The sequence below is a fragment of the Fulmarus glacialis genome, unplaced genomic scaffold, assembly GCF_000690835.1.
Source record: "Fulmarus glacialis isolate BGI_N327 unplaced genomic scaffold, ASM69083v1 scaffold26379, whole genome shotgun sequence".
Classification (NCBI taxonomy): Eukaryota; Metazoa; Chordata; class Aves; order Procellariiformes; family Procellariidae; genus Fulmarus; species Fulmarus glacialis.
In genome coordinates this window covers 27668-41558 of record NW_009235615.1, presented here as the reverse complement: position 1 = coordinate 41558, position 13891 = coordinate 27668, and the positions used below count along the sequence as shown (strand labels likewise).

General features: G+C 42.0%; 1 protein-coding gene across 1 annotated transcript in view; it reads right to left on the bottom strand.

The window, feature by feature from the left end:
* FHOD3 (formin homology 2 domain containing 3) overlaps positions 1-13891 on the bottom strand; it is a gene marked incomplete at both ends in the record, with an annotated part of 54234 nt that overhangs the window by 23039 nt on the left and 17304 nt on the right. Inside the window, 2 exons of the mRNA XM_009586097.1 lie at positions 4417-4575; positions 11247-12136. Coding sequence (XP_009584392.1) covers positions 4417-4575; positions 11247-12136 — 1049 coding nt within the window. The remainder of the gene's footprint in view (positions 1-4416; positions 4576-11246; positions 12137-13891) is intronic.

Here is a 13891-nt window from a genome sequence, read left to right as displayed (position 1 = left end):
TTTCTTACTCCTTTTTACATCTCAGGGCTACCCAGCCACTCCAGACACATGGAGTTCAAAGTATTTAACAAATGTAGGTAGGGAGGGCCTAGCTTACCTGGAGAGTTTTTTCATTTCAAATAGTTTTACTAAAAGCTATACCTACCAATGCAATGCAATACTGTGTAGCATCACAAAGCTATGTTGTAAAGCACAAAGCAACCCACCTTAATTTCCTCACAGCATTACCCCAATTTTACTCTGCTAAATTAATCATACTCTTCGGTATAATTTGTTTTCGATCCACGTTCCCTTACTGAATAGCACTTTACAGAGGGACTCACTCATTTCCTTTACTAAAGACAAGCACCAAGGGCTGGTTTGGTGAACTCTATCCTTGCAGTTGCTCATGATACACTTCATTAAAATTAGGTGCCAGGATTTTAAACTTGCCTCTTTTGCTTAGCTCACGGAAAGCCCTCATCCATGCTAAGCAGGCTGTTCTTTATCCTGCAGCGAGCTCTAAGTTGTTTGAACACAATGAATGCCAAGCTTTCAAAGAAAGGAAAACACAACCAGTTTGGCAAATGTAAGGTGGCAAAAATTTTTTTAGTTGGATTGATGCACGCTTGCAGACACACATTGTGCCTTCCTTTGAAAATGTTTCTAGAAGTGCCTGCTCTGCATACTAAATGGACTCCATCTGCCTTTCTAGCACCATGGCCCATTTTCTGCCCTGTTTCACAGCTCAGGGGTACCTAACCACTTCAAATACATGGCCTAAAATATGCAACATACTTAGGCATAGGGGGCTTTAAAATACCTGGAGAATTTTTTCTCCTATCTTAGTTACATATTTGAAGTTAAAAAGCGAAGTATGGATTACTAACAAGACTTAAATGGCACAAGCAAAGCAGCATTCAGCAGAATGTAGGACAGTAGTGGAGGGTTTACTGGGTCACTATGAACTTGGTGATGAGTTGGGCTATCACAAACTTGTAGCCTGCATCCCACTGCATCACTGCCTTGTTACTAGCACTATTGTCAGCCCTACTTTAGTCCACTGTCCTTAAAGGAATTGCTAAGGTCAGTTTTAAGATACTACTTAATCTGAACTTATCCACCAAGGTGCAGAACTAAAGCCACACGCACACTAACACGACAGTGACAATGCTCCTCAGCGAACGACATAGCACAGAGGCAACAGATGGCTCAGGTGACTTTATACCCTGTTGGTGCCCTGCTCCGTGCTGGTTCCCCTAAAAGCTGAAGATGATCCTAAATTATAGCTTCTCTGAAATTTTAGCAGTGAATGTTATGCCCTCACTGCACACATCACATCTCTTCTCCTGCTCTCCTTACATCTCTCTCTTCTGCTTACTAGCCATGACATCTCTTCTAAACAATTAACTATGCAGAAAGGCTTTTGAGTACCCACTGTGATGCAGTTTTTTAATTAGACCAATTGCATAATTTTTTTCCATACCAGTCCTGCCTCATTCAACCCACAGATTAGCTATAAAGTATATTATATAGCAAATAATTTGCTTTATTTTGCTGCATTTTTATATAAATTAAGCTGATGCTTACACTGTTACTGATTCATTCATCATCACTACCAATTATTTCCTAATATTTAGGAACTGTAGATATGAACTAGAAAACTTTCTAAAAATCTAGACTGAAAAGACAACCCCTGTTCCCTCTAAGCTAACTCTAAGGCTAAAGGCAGTGAACAGATGGATACAGAGGAGAAGAGAAAGAGGAAACAAAGCTTGCCTACACTGTAGGTCAAAGGAGCAGTATGGAAAACTGAGGCAGGGCTCTTCTGAAAACAGTGGGACCCATAATGATGCATTCTGTATCTCTCCTTGCACCTCTTGGCCAATTCTGCATAGCTTAATCCAGCCCTCTATCTCGCTATAAACTTCTATCTTGACTCTATAACAATGTGCTATAAGAAAAATCTGTAAATTGGGTTTTGGGGAAGGTAATCTGAATTCAGTGCAGGGTTTTATCTGACAAGAAGTAAATAAATATGGAACACAGAGAAAAAAAAGCTCTTTTCTCCATGGACATCAACCTTCCCAACCAATAAGGGCTTCATCCCTCAAGGTGCAAAGTATTTGGGCTCTGCTCCATAGAATCATAGAACCATTTAGGTTGGAAAAGACCTTTAACATCATCAAGTCCAACCATAAACCTAACACTGCCAAGTCCACCTCTAAACCATGTCCCTAAGTACCACATCTATGTGTCTTTTAAATACCTCCAGGGATGGTGACTCAACCACTTCCCTGGGCAGCCTGTTCCAAGGCTTGACAACCTTTTGGTGAAGAAATTTTTCCCAATATCCAATCTAAACCTCCCCTGGCACAACTTGAGGCCATTTCCTCTTGTCCTATCACTTGTTACTTGGGAGAAGAGACCTTTCAGGTAGTTGTAGAGCATGATGAGGTCTCCCCTCAGCCTCCTCTACTCCAGGCTAAACAACCCCAGTTCCCTCAGCCACTCCCCATGGGACTTGGGCTCCAGACCCTTCACCAGCTTCATCGCCCTCCTCTGGACATGCTCCAGCACCTCAATGTCCTTCTTGTAGTGAGGGGCCCAAAACTGAACACAGTATTTGAGGTGCGGCCTCACCAGTGCCAAGTACAGGGGCACGATCACCTCCCTACTCCTGCTGGCCACGCTATTTCTGATACAGGCCAGGATGCTGTTGGCCTTGTTGGCCACCTGGGCACACTGTTGGCACACAGTTGGCACACAGTTTATTCCTTTTCTCTTGATTTTAAATATCAGAATGATCACATCAGGATTACTCACTTCCTTAGCTTCAAGCTGTGGACACAGAACTCAGAAATCTCCATTTTCTTTAGCGCTGGGCAAATATATCAACAGCGTATCATTTCCTGGTTTCTGAATTCTTCAGTTTGAAAGCTACCTGCATATATATTTTAAATGAAATTACGGGTTTCTGGCAGCTAATGGAAAGGCCACCCAAAGGAGGGTGTGGTGGTACAAGGCACTCACAACTATGGACACCACAGGTGGTTGGCAGATGGACAGCCCAGCTACAAATGTTGGCACTGGAAAGGGTGAGCTGTGCAGAGCAGCTGAACTTCTGTTAAGCGTGCCAGAGAAGGACACAATTCAAAGGAGATGATACATGGAAGATAATAAAGATGTGTCCTTCTTTATCAGCCATTTTATGTTGGACTTTGTATGGAAACATTGCCTACAGCACTGAGATCTAACTGGTGGTTTGTGAGTTGGGCTTGGCTGGAGGGGTGCTTCTCTCCAACACTTTAAAGCTTAGTACTGCAAACTGCAGTGGTGGGTACATGGGCTGGGCCATGAAAAATTACTTTTTTAGTCTGATTTGTCACCTTCATAATGTAAGTAAGGTATGTATATAGCAAATAAGTAATATAGATTTGGGAAGAAACTATATTCTAGTAGAGATAAATCAGGCCTTGCCTTCTAGCTAGAATGATCTTTTGCCTTAAGTATTTCTTTTGCATGTAACTGTTGGCAACTCCATTTCCATTCCAGCCAGTTTTTCTCATTTTCTTCTGTAGTCAGCACAGTGAAGGTGGAAAGAGGGAAATCATGAAACACAGTGCCAAACCACTGAAAGGTGACTGTGAATCAATACATGACCTCTGCAGCTCAGCCACTGGTTGAGATTTGTAGTTGTGCAGATTACTCTTACTAGATGATACAGGCTTATTAAAAAAAAAAAAAAAAAAAAAAGATTTGAAATTAATACAACCACAATGAAAAAAACCAGGGGAGCAGCAGGCTTCTTTTACACTTCATAGAAGAAAAATGTTTTGATAAAAAAAATAATAAACAGAGCTCATCTTGGATCTCGGTAAGAATATCTGCAAAGTCAAACATGTAATGGTAAAAATTACATCATCTGTAATCTTTATACCAACTGCTTTTCTTCAAACACCAGCAACACAGAAACGCTATTTTGAGCAGAACTAGTCATTGTATTTGTTTTCCGTTAGATATACAATCTAGAATGACTCCAACAGCTAGCTAGGCATGAACTTTATTAAACCCTGTACCAGTTGCATCAGCCCTAGTAACTCACTGCCTGTTCTTGCTGCTCACAGTATTTCAGTCAAGCTCCAGAGGAATTGATAATACTCCAAAAATCTTGACAGGAATTAACACCATCATTACTCAGACTTAGACACAAACAAAGCAGAGAAATCCACGTTTACTGAGCATGCCCAACCTCAGGTGAATACTACACGCTTCTGAGTACATTACATTGATTTGACGAGTTTCAACTCTCTGTCATGATATAAGACATCCCCTTTTCCCTGTTCCATGAAAAGTCTGGCCTGTACCATGTGCAACATTGAAAAAAAAGGAAACATTGAAAATGCAGACTTGAAGACATCGACTACTCTTTCTTACCTCTATTCCTTCCTTGTTTAAGGCATATTCGTCAAAGTTCAAAATAGCAGTCTTGATAGTCCGGGGAGGGGGCAACACAGTCAAACCAATATTAATAGCGTTGCTTCGTTTTGAGTCCAATACAATGATCTCCTGTCGCTTCCCATCTGCAGCAGTTTTCTTGGTAAAGAAGAGAACAAGAATATTATTCCTCCAGCCTGTTTTATAAAGAAAAAGTCACTCCTTTCACTAATGACTTCCCCTACTCAAGGGTGCTGACACTGAATGTAAATCTAATGCATTTATAGTCATCCAAAAAAGCTGAATTCTTCTACCACATCCTTGCTGGTATTAGCATGAGCTGCCAGGATTTAACCAGAGAGCTGAACACAGTTTCAGATGCCGTGCAAAACCGAGCTAGCCTGATTCACAGGAGTCCCCGCGAGGGCTGGGAACGCTGCAGTTTGGGGCAGGAGTCAGTCTGAAAAAAGCCTGAAGCTGTCTCTGCCGTGCGAGAGCTCTGCTGTGCGGCAGGACCAGCCAGCGGGGCAGCAGCTGGGTGGCCGATGGGCTCTGGGGCTCAATTCCCCTTTGGATGCGTCAAGCCGGAGTGGCCACCGACCCTCTCTCGCCTGTGTGGCTGGCTGGGAAACACAGGGTGGTTCCCACCTGCCTGCCAGCACTCTCATGTGTTATAAATCCAACTTGGACACTGGCAAAGGAGCTGTAGAGGCCTTTCTGGAGACACTGGCATAGTTTTCTGACCTCTGGCTGTCAGAGGAAGGGTATTCTAACCTTGCTGCTCATGGTATGTCTGTCAAGCCCTTCACAGGTGCAAAACAACTTCAACCTTTCTGCTTTTTTCGAAGTTTTATTTGAGACCAGACATGATCTTTGGATCTTACCTCCAGTATAAACTACAGTATAAATAACAATGAAAGCACAAAGAACTAACAACATATGCTTTAAATTCCATTCTAGAGAAGACCCAAGAAATTTCTTCCTTTCTCTCCCCATCCTCATAGTGGCAAAATGTGAATGAACTAGGCAAGGTGACTCACAAACCATTTATATGGCATAATACAGTGTTGAACGTGGTCTTTGCTTTTACGCCCCAGCATACGTCTCGTTCTCTCATTGTCCCGTGCTAGAAGGTGTCTTTTTGGCAATTACATAAGTCATATACCAGGCAGCTGCAAGAGGAGAGGACTCTGCTCCTCATACACAGCGATTTTTCTTCCCTCTCCATAGACGTGAACTTTGGAAACACGTTTTCTCCCCTTCCCCTTCCTTTGCCCTGTCAGAGATGGGCTGAGGGATGCTGTCAAGCACAGGAGCATAGGGAGACGACCAGCACATTGATGCAAGCAAGCACAGACATGCTTTGCTGTGTATAAACCCATGTTTCAGCAAGGCACAGGCTGCAGAGACGTGACTGTCAGCTCCCTGTAGAGCCTGTTACCTGGACTGTAGTTAGTGGCTCTGGCAGCAGCAGCCTTAGCACAGATGCACCTCAAAGGGGCAAAGAGAGAGACTAAGCAATCCCTTTTTCCAGGCTGCAATGTGGCAGCCCATGCAACTGTTCAGAACACAGAATCGTCTGTGTTGTCTACAGTAGTAACACCTCTTGCATCTTTTGTGGGTTTGGGGGAAGCCTGGGAGGAGACTCTTACGGCCCCAGCCTCGATCTGTGCTCAGGATTGCTTTTTAGACCACAAAGCTTTGTTCTCTACTTCCTTTGGGTCTGCACGACAGCCACCACTGAGTCAAAAAATGCCCTACTGCCAGGTCTACACGCTGATTCTGCATTGGAAGAACTGTCTACATTAATAAATATGATTTTATCGAAGTACCTCCGCCTGTGGGTCAGCCCATAATGGGAATGCAGCTACACCGTTACAAAGATGCCTTTTTCTGGCATAGCTCAGCTCCTTGCCTGCACAGGAGGAGGTATGCCCACCGCTCCCAGCAGCCTGCCCAGCACGTGTGTGGCACCACAGCCCTTCCATCATACCAACATGATTAACGTGGTATGATGCAATTGTGAAAGTAATGAGAGGGTTGTTTTTTTTAAACTTGAAAAGAACAGTAAACAGGATAAATTTTCGGAAAGCAAAGTTAACATTAGTTTTCAATTTTTGTATGTCTGTTCTGTCAGAACTGCTCTCTTCTTAACACCTTAAAAGCATCCCTGAAGCCTTCTTGAACTTTCCCTTCTTTGAGTAAGAGTCCTCTTTTTCTTGGGGAGCTACCTGAAGCATTGGAGATGCAGCTTCTCCTTTGAAGGAGTCATTTTTACTACCAGGGCCATTAATCACATTTTCAGGACCACAGTTAGTGGCCAAGACCACATAAAAACAAGCGGGGTTCGCCACAGACTGCTTCCTCTTGAGTCTGTATCGCACTAAGCCTTTTTTAAACCACCACTTTTTACCTTGTCCTTCGCAGCACAGAATTACACAGCTCCAGAGAATTTATGCAGAGGGAAAAGAGTTAATTTTAGGCTTCCCACATGCGGTATGGGTAAGTAAGCCTCAGATCTCTGTTTTTAGGCTCCTAAGTTTGACAAGAGAGACATATTAATTTGAGGGACATATGATGCTAACCGCTGGGACGACTGCAATTGCAACAGTGCGCTCGCTCCTTAGCAATGAGTTATGAAAGACAGATGAGCTATATAGGAGATGTAAGCACGTAGGTATTTTCCAGAGCTATAACTGCATATGGGGTATAAAAATTTGGGGTAACTAACTCTTTTCAAAAACAGGGGCAGAAGAGATTTTAAATCCATTCTGGGGATGACGGCTGAGTTATAAAGGAAATCCTTCCCAAATAAATAAAAGGATGAAGAAAAGAGAAAGATTTTACTACTATAAATTTTATTACCCTACCACTAGGAAAAGAATTCCTTTTTGTCTGCAATGAAATTGCACATGTCTAAGTATCTGACTGTTAAAATAAGCTATTAACTTCTATTACAATATTAGATGACTTCAGACTCTGTTTTGTAAGTTCATTAACAGAGAATGACTTCAAATGTTTGAGGGAACAATGCACTAGTGCACTTGATTTTATATTTTAATGTTTCAGTATGTAACGTAAGCCCTGAACTGCTGAATATTATATTATTAAATGTAAATACAAAATTAATTATAAAATACAAATATTTTAGGTGGTAAAACTTGTGGGAAACAAACATTCCTAAAATGTATTGACAATTGCAGTGAATTTAGATCTTTAGAAGACCTAACTGGCCACATTCTATTGAAGGCTGTGTAGTCAACATAGGTTAGTTAAAAACCGTTACCATCCCACAGAAGGTGATCTGTAGTCTGATGAGCACATAGTCTAAAACATGCCTCTTTGCTTTAATTAATATGGGAAGCAGAAAAATTTAAATCACTTTTCCAGTGGGCATATAAATAAGTAATTATATATGAGCATCGAGTCAGAAATATCTTCTGCATTTAAACTGTATCAGTAGTACAGAAAAAAATGGGCGATCCCTTAATAGTGAGATGGCAATTTTTTTATTTCTATCTCAGTTAGCAAGGATTTAGCACTGAGGTTTTAAAACGGAATCACTCACCTGCCACTGGCTTTGTCCGGGATACATATATATAATCTTTTTCAGAAATTCTGGTCCACATTTATGTCTTGCCTTGGCATTTATTCAAATTGCAACAAATGTTTTCCAAAGGAATATGTGTCTAGGCATGTATATACATGTGTACACGAAAACACGTTCCTTAATTTTTCACTCCTACTACTTTAAGTCTGTGGGCACATGATGGATCACTATGTCCCACAGGATATAGATGAATCAGCAAAATAATACTTCCAAATGACACGCAGAACCAAGTGAACGGCAGAAAGGCTGAACAACACCATTTGATTCAGTAGTGTCTGCGTGTTTTCATTTCTCTTCACAGAAAAATAAACACTTCGAAGTACTTTGCCAAAATACCTGCTTTGTTTGACGGAGCGAGAAGGAAAGAAGTTCTAGACTGGCTTGGAGGGGTACCTGATCACTCTCTTTCTATTCGCAAACAGAATGTCCTAGTCCTCTATTCCAGAAAAAAAACACTCTGCAACTAAATAAACACTCTGCTCCATTAACTATAATCAATGTGTGAGTTGTCCAGTGTGGCGTAAGTTTTCCTAAAATCAAGAATCTCCCCTCCCAGCCTCCCCCCACCCAACTCCTATATTATATCCTACAATTTAAAATCCACTTTATTTTATTGCAGTCTATTGTGTTTAATGAAAAACTTCTCATGAGCCAGGAAGTAGCTGTTTATAGCTGTGTGTTGTGGAAATCAGTGAAGGATTAGAAACTGGACTAAAATTGGTTACAGCTGTATGAAAGAGCATATGCACAAGATAGAGCCAAGCCCCCCCCTACACACCCTGACTTCGCTTTTCCTCTCATCCTTCTGGACTGCTCCTTTTCCATGCACCTGCTTCCATCTATTGCTATGAAATCTGGAGATTTGACTTTTGATTTGTTGCTCTGTGCTCTTTTTTTCAGCTGAACCAACTGAGCTGTGAGTCAGACTTTACGATATTATAGAATAAACCTGTTTTGGATCGCAGCCATTGGACGCAAGAAACTAGACACAACGGGGAATGTACTCCCTGGAAATAAACCAAGCAGTCTGGAAAAAGCGAGAGCTATCCTAATTTGAGTGCAATCTTCGTACCAAACCTCAAGTCTTTTACAGATTCAGTGGTCTGCTTAATTATTCCCACTCTCACTTGATCTAAGGACCATCTCCTGCTCTGGAAGATTTGCTGGTATTCACCAAAACCACGCAAGAGTCTCAGAAGTCTGAGTAGACCTCCACTATGGTAATCCTTGGTCACCATTGTCTTCTCTACAGAGACAATGAGACTTCTATGTCTGTGTTATGGGACGGGGTGGAAAGAGAGCCAAAAGTATAACGTCTCATGCAGAGAGCAGTTATTAGTCTCCAAGAGGAAAGTAGTCACCTAAATCATTCCTCAGACTTGCACTAATTTCAAAGAAACCTGCTCACTCATCTTCCAGCCAGAAGCTAAAAGCTGTGCCAAAGCATCAGGCAGCCCAGGCAGGTTTGGGAAGCAAGCGTGAGGGGAGGGGGGGAAATGGCCAAAGGTAGTTTGGGAACATGCACGGTAAATGACTGAAAAAGTAAACAAGTCAGAATTCCAACAATTTAACATTTTATCAAAAATTTTGGGTGAGAATAAAAGGTTAAGAATCAGCCAGACTGATCCATTACAATACTGGCATTTAGCACAAAGCTAAAGTTTGGAAATGGCAAATATGTCATAATTCCACATTCAATTCGAGGAATTAAATGTTTTATGGATCTAAGAAAACGCTCTCATTCCTTCCATCTACGAACCACCTGTGGCAGATTTGTATTTACAGGGAGAGAGATGAGGAGTAACACGCCACGACGTCACCAGCGTTCCTTCCTCAGCAGAAAAGGAATTAGAGAGAGAAATTAATCTCAGCATCGGCCAAATGAACTATCAGCTGAATGTGGTTTTAGAGCTGCTACGCCACACGTTTCAGATCTACATGCATCTGTGTCACAAAAAATTCAGCTAAGAACAGCGACCATGTATTTATGTACCTGTTGTTTGCTAAGTACTTAATGAGGGGTTTGATTGTTGAAATTGCAATGTTTCCACTTGGCCAAGAAGATCAAGAATGACTATTAGAAAACTTTGAGTTAATAACCCAGACAAGTGACACGGAGAACTTTTACCTAAGTCATCCAGTCTTCCCAGATTAAGAGCAAACATATGATACAAGAGCAAATATGATACATAATATATAAAACAACATAATACATAAAACAACTTTTGCCAGCCAAAGTGAAGTAAAATATTCAAGGTACTGATTGGGTTTTATGTCACTATAAAACACACAGGCATAGATAGAAAACCTACAAGCGATTTATTTATTTTAAGTAAGAGAGATGGACATCTTTTACTAGCATTTTAACTGGAAAAAACCATTGTTTCCCTGATACCGATTATTCTGCTTAGAAGAAAAAGAGTTTATGTAGCCATGAAAAACAAATGTTCACGCTAGTAACTTTTTTAATGCTACTTCAAATTCCTACTAAATTTAACTACAAAAGACTTCCCTTTGTTGTTGAGTCTAATGTTAAACAGCCATGCCACCAGCCTTTTATTTTATTTATTTTATAACAATGCTCCTAAGGAAGAGGGAATCCTAGCTACAGAGGTATTTCCTGTGCCAGCTTCTATCCTAAAATTTGTATAGCCACATTGTACAAATTAAGGATTTAAAATATGCCTGTTCACCAGTATAAAACAAAAACCCAACACCCCTGCAAAGTTTAGCTGTAAACTTGGTCCAGCTGATAAATCGATCCTTCAGAACAAAGCACATGTGTAGGCTTTCTGCAGCAGATCCAGTTTGATATTTAACCTTTCTTCATAACTTTTAGGAAGATATTACCAAGTGAAGAACTGTCAAATACACAAATATGAATCATCACACTGTGACCTTTATATGAATGTAACAGAAAACATTTCAGATTTCAATACCTAGTTTGGCACTCAGCTACAAACAACGTAATGTAAAATTTGTTGGTTTTCCCCACCTGAAGTGATATCCCAAAACCGAGAGACCTGAGATAAGAGGGCAACACCACCCTAGCCTCATCTCCTAGTTTCAGGCCATGGAATATATTCCGTCGTAGGCCAAGTTAGAAACACATCCAGTAATTTCCACTGTTTTCTTACAAGCAACATAAATCACCTAGATCTAAGTCAGAATGAATACCAATACAATAGCAAAATAATAGCAAGCTGAATACGAGCTGTACCTTTGTGACAGGCAGTTCCTTGGATTTAGACTCAAAGAGATGCTCCAGTTTGGAAGTGTCCACCTTAATGGGTTCCAGTTTCGACCACAGGAATTCTCTGCAGCGTTTGTTGTTTTTACACTGCCACTCAAATGGCCGTACCTCGTTCCAAAACAGACGGATGGTTTTCTTCTTCTTTATAAATGCTGGCTGACCCCTAGAAACCTGGGGTGACCCTAAACCCTGAGGAGTGCTGAACAGCGGAGGAGGAGCCAATAAATTAGCAGAGGGTGGAGGTGGAGGCGGACATCCAAACAGCGGGGGAGGTGGTGGAGGAGGCAAACCCAGAAAAGAAGGTGGAGGTGGAGGAGGGGGAACAAGGGAGTCCCCAGGACCCATATCCATGTCCAACACATCTACATCATCCTCCTCCCCCAAGTCTGTAAAATCCATGTCTTTGATTTTAAGTTCTCTAGGATTAGCCATGAGCTGATCCCAGATGTAGTCAGATTCCTTCTTTGGCTGTGCTGGTGTTTTCTCGGGGACCTGTTCACTGATTTCATCTTCAGGCATGGCTGTCCCCTTGGCCAGCTCACCACTGTTGAATTTTTCCGCAAAGGCTTTCACGCTGCCTTGGTTGTCCAGATTTCCGATCTCCATCTTTTTGACACTTTCATCTTTGGCCTGCTTCGTGGCCTGAAGGATAGAGATCCTACTGGCTAGGCTAGTGAGTGACTCCTCGCTTTCCTCCGTCTCCTTCTTTTCCTCCTTCGCCTCCAGCTCCTTCTCCTCTTCATCCTTGGGCTTTTTGTTATGCGCATACAACATGTCCAGCATAAACCGCTTGTTGTTGAGGATGTTGCTGCACTGCTCATTCACACCAGCATCCTGAATGGTCTGCGACCATGGACCTGCAATCACACACACACAGATGGGAAGAGTCAAGGGGAGGGAGCCAGAGCACCAAGAACACTCTTCAACCCACCAGAAAAAATTTGGAGATCACATGCACAATTAGTCTGACACTGGGCAAGCAGTAGCTTTGAAAATTTTGAAATCAGTGACAATGCTGATATATGGCTCAATCTTGACGGGCTGGGAGTAATTCTCAAAAAAGGAATGGGAGCAAAAAATGATCAGTGTAGCTCAGAAGGGACTGTGTAACTGTCAGGATTTCAAGGTTCAGGTTTCTCCTGAAATCTGTCAGGTTTCACTTCGTACTTACTACCCCTGTTCATTTTATACAGTGCATAAATGCTCAGAATTTTTAGGAACCCAGAATGGGGCTTAAATATCATGACAATGGCACAAAATAGGTTATCGTTCTACTTTTCACCTGGCCATAAACTGGAACCACCCCAGGAAAACTTCCTTATAAAAGAGATCTTCCCTGCCTGATGTCAAGGTCAACACGTAACTGCTTACTCCTCCTCCTCCTCCCTCACTGCTGGCTAGGGGAGGACAGCTTTCACATCTGGCTGTTCCTCAGACCTCCCGGCTGGGTTCCCGGGCCATCTTCACAACACGGGCTATTTGAATCCCAGAGCAGGCTGCATACCCAGGGTATAGCTCTCAGGGCAACTCAGTGAGTATAAGCATCAGCAAGACTTTAAAAGTTATTTCTAGGAATATGAGCACCTTTATAAAAGATTTTTGGAAATGCTGCTCATTAACCACTGTTACCCTCCCTGTAATATATGACGGCATTGAAAGCCTAATGGCCTTCTTCCCACATCACAATCATTTAACATGTCACTGTAATGAAGCTTAAAGATTTTGTGTTATACCTGTCAGTTAACCTTTCTCTTAAACTTCCATTTTATCTTTGTTTCTCCCCTTATGCTCTCACCTTTTTCAATACTTTTACGGCTTCCTTCATCAACGGAGTTTTTTCTTACCATGACATCTAGCCCTATGCTCTGAGAAGGTGTCCCCTCAGTGAGAATCACATCCAGGGTCCCACAACTGCCCCCCGTCCCTTTAAACTAACACCATGTTAAAATGTAGGACAGGTCTCACAGCACAAAGCATATGGACAGAAATTACTCTCACCTCTATTCAGATCAACCTCTAAACCACATTTTAAAATGAGTCCAGAGGTTTAACCCCAGACAAAAGAAAGACTTTTTTTCAGCAATGGATACAACCTCCAAAACTGTTTCCTTCTACTTTCCTGCAGGAGGCTTGACTGCTTCCATTATCTGTTTATTTTTCCTCAGACTTTATCCATAGGATTGCTTTCTCACCACGACTTGTCACCTGAAGTAGTCTCTCAGATTTGTCTCTGAGGTAGTTTCACTTCTTCCCCACACACAGATTTTACCCAGCTGAGCCCCCACAGAGGATTTCCGCTTATTCCCAGCCTTTCCTTCAAAGATGTTCAAGATCGCTCCCAGGATCCCTTCTATAAATCCCACATGACCTACCTGCTCGCAGTTTCACCAGCTGGGATCCTCCAGGATTTAATCCCTTTGCAAAACTGCTCATCAAAATTCCCCCAGACACAATCTCTAATTTGGGCTCCCGAAGTCTGCCTCCATCCGCCCTAGCTGATCAAAGATAATTGCTATAAGAGTCTTATAGCAAGACTCTTGCTACCTTGGTGGCCTCTTCCTCCCTCCTCTCCACAGGTAAAACTTTGAAATACCATCGGAGAAACAAGACTT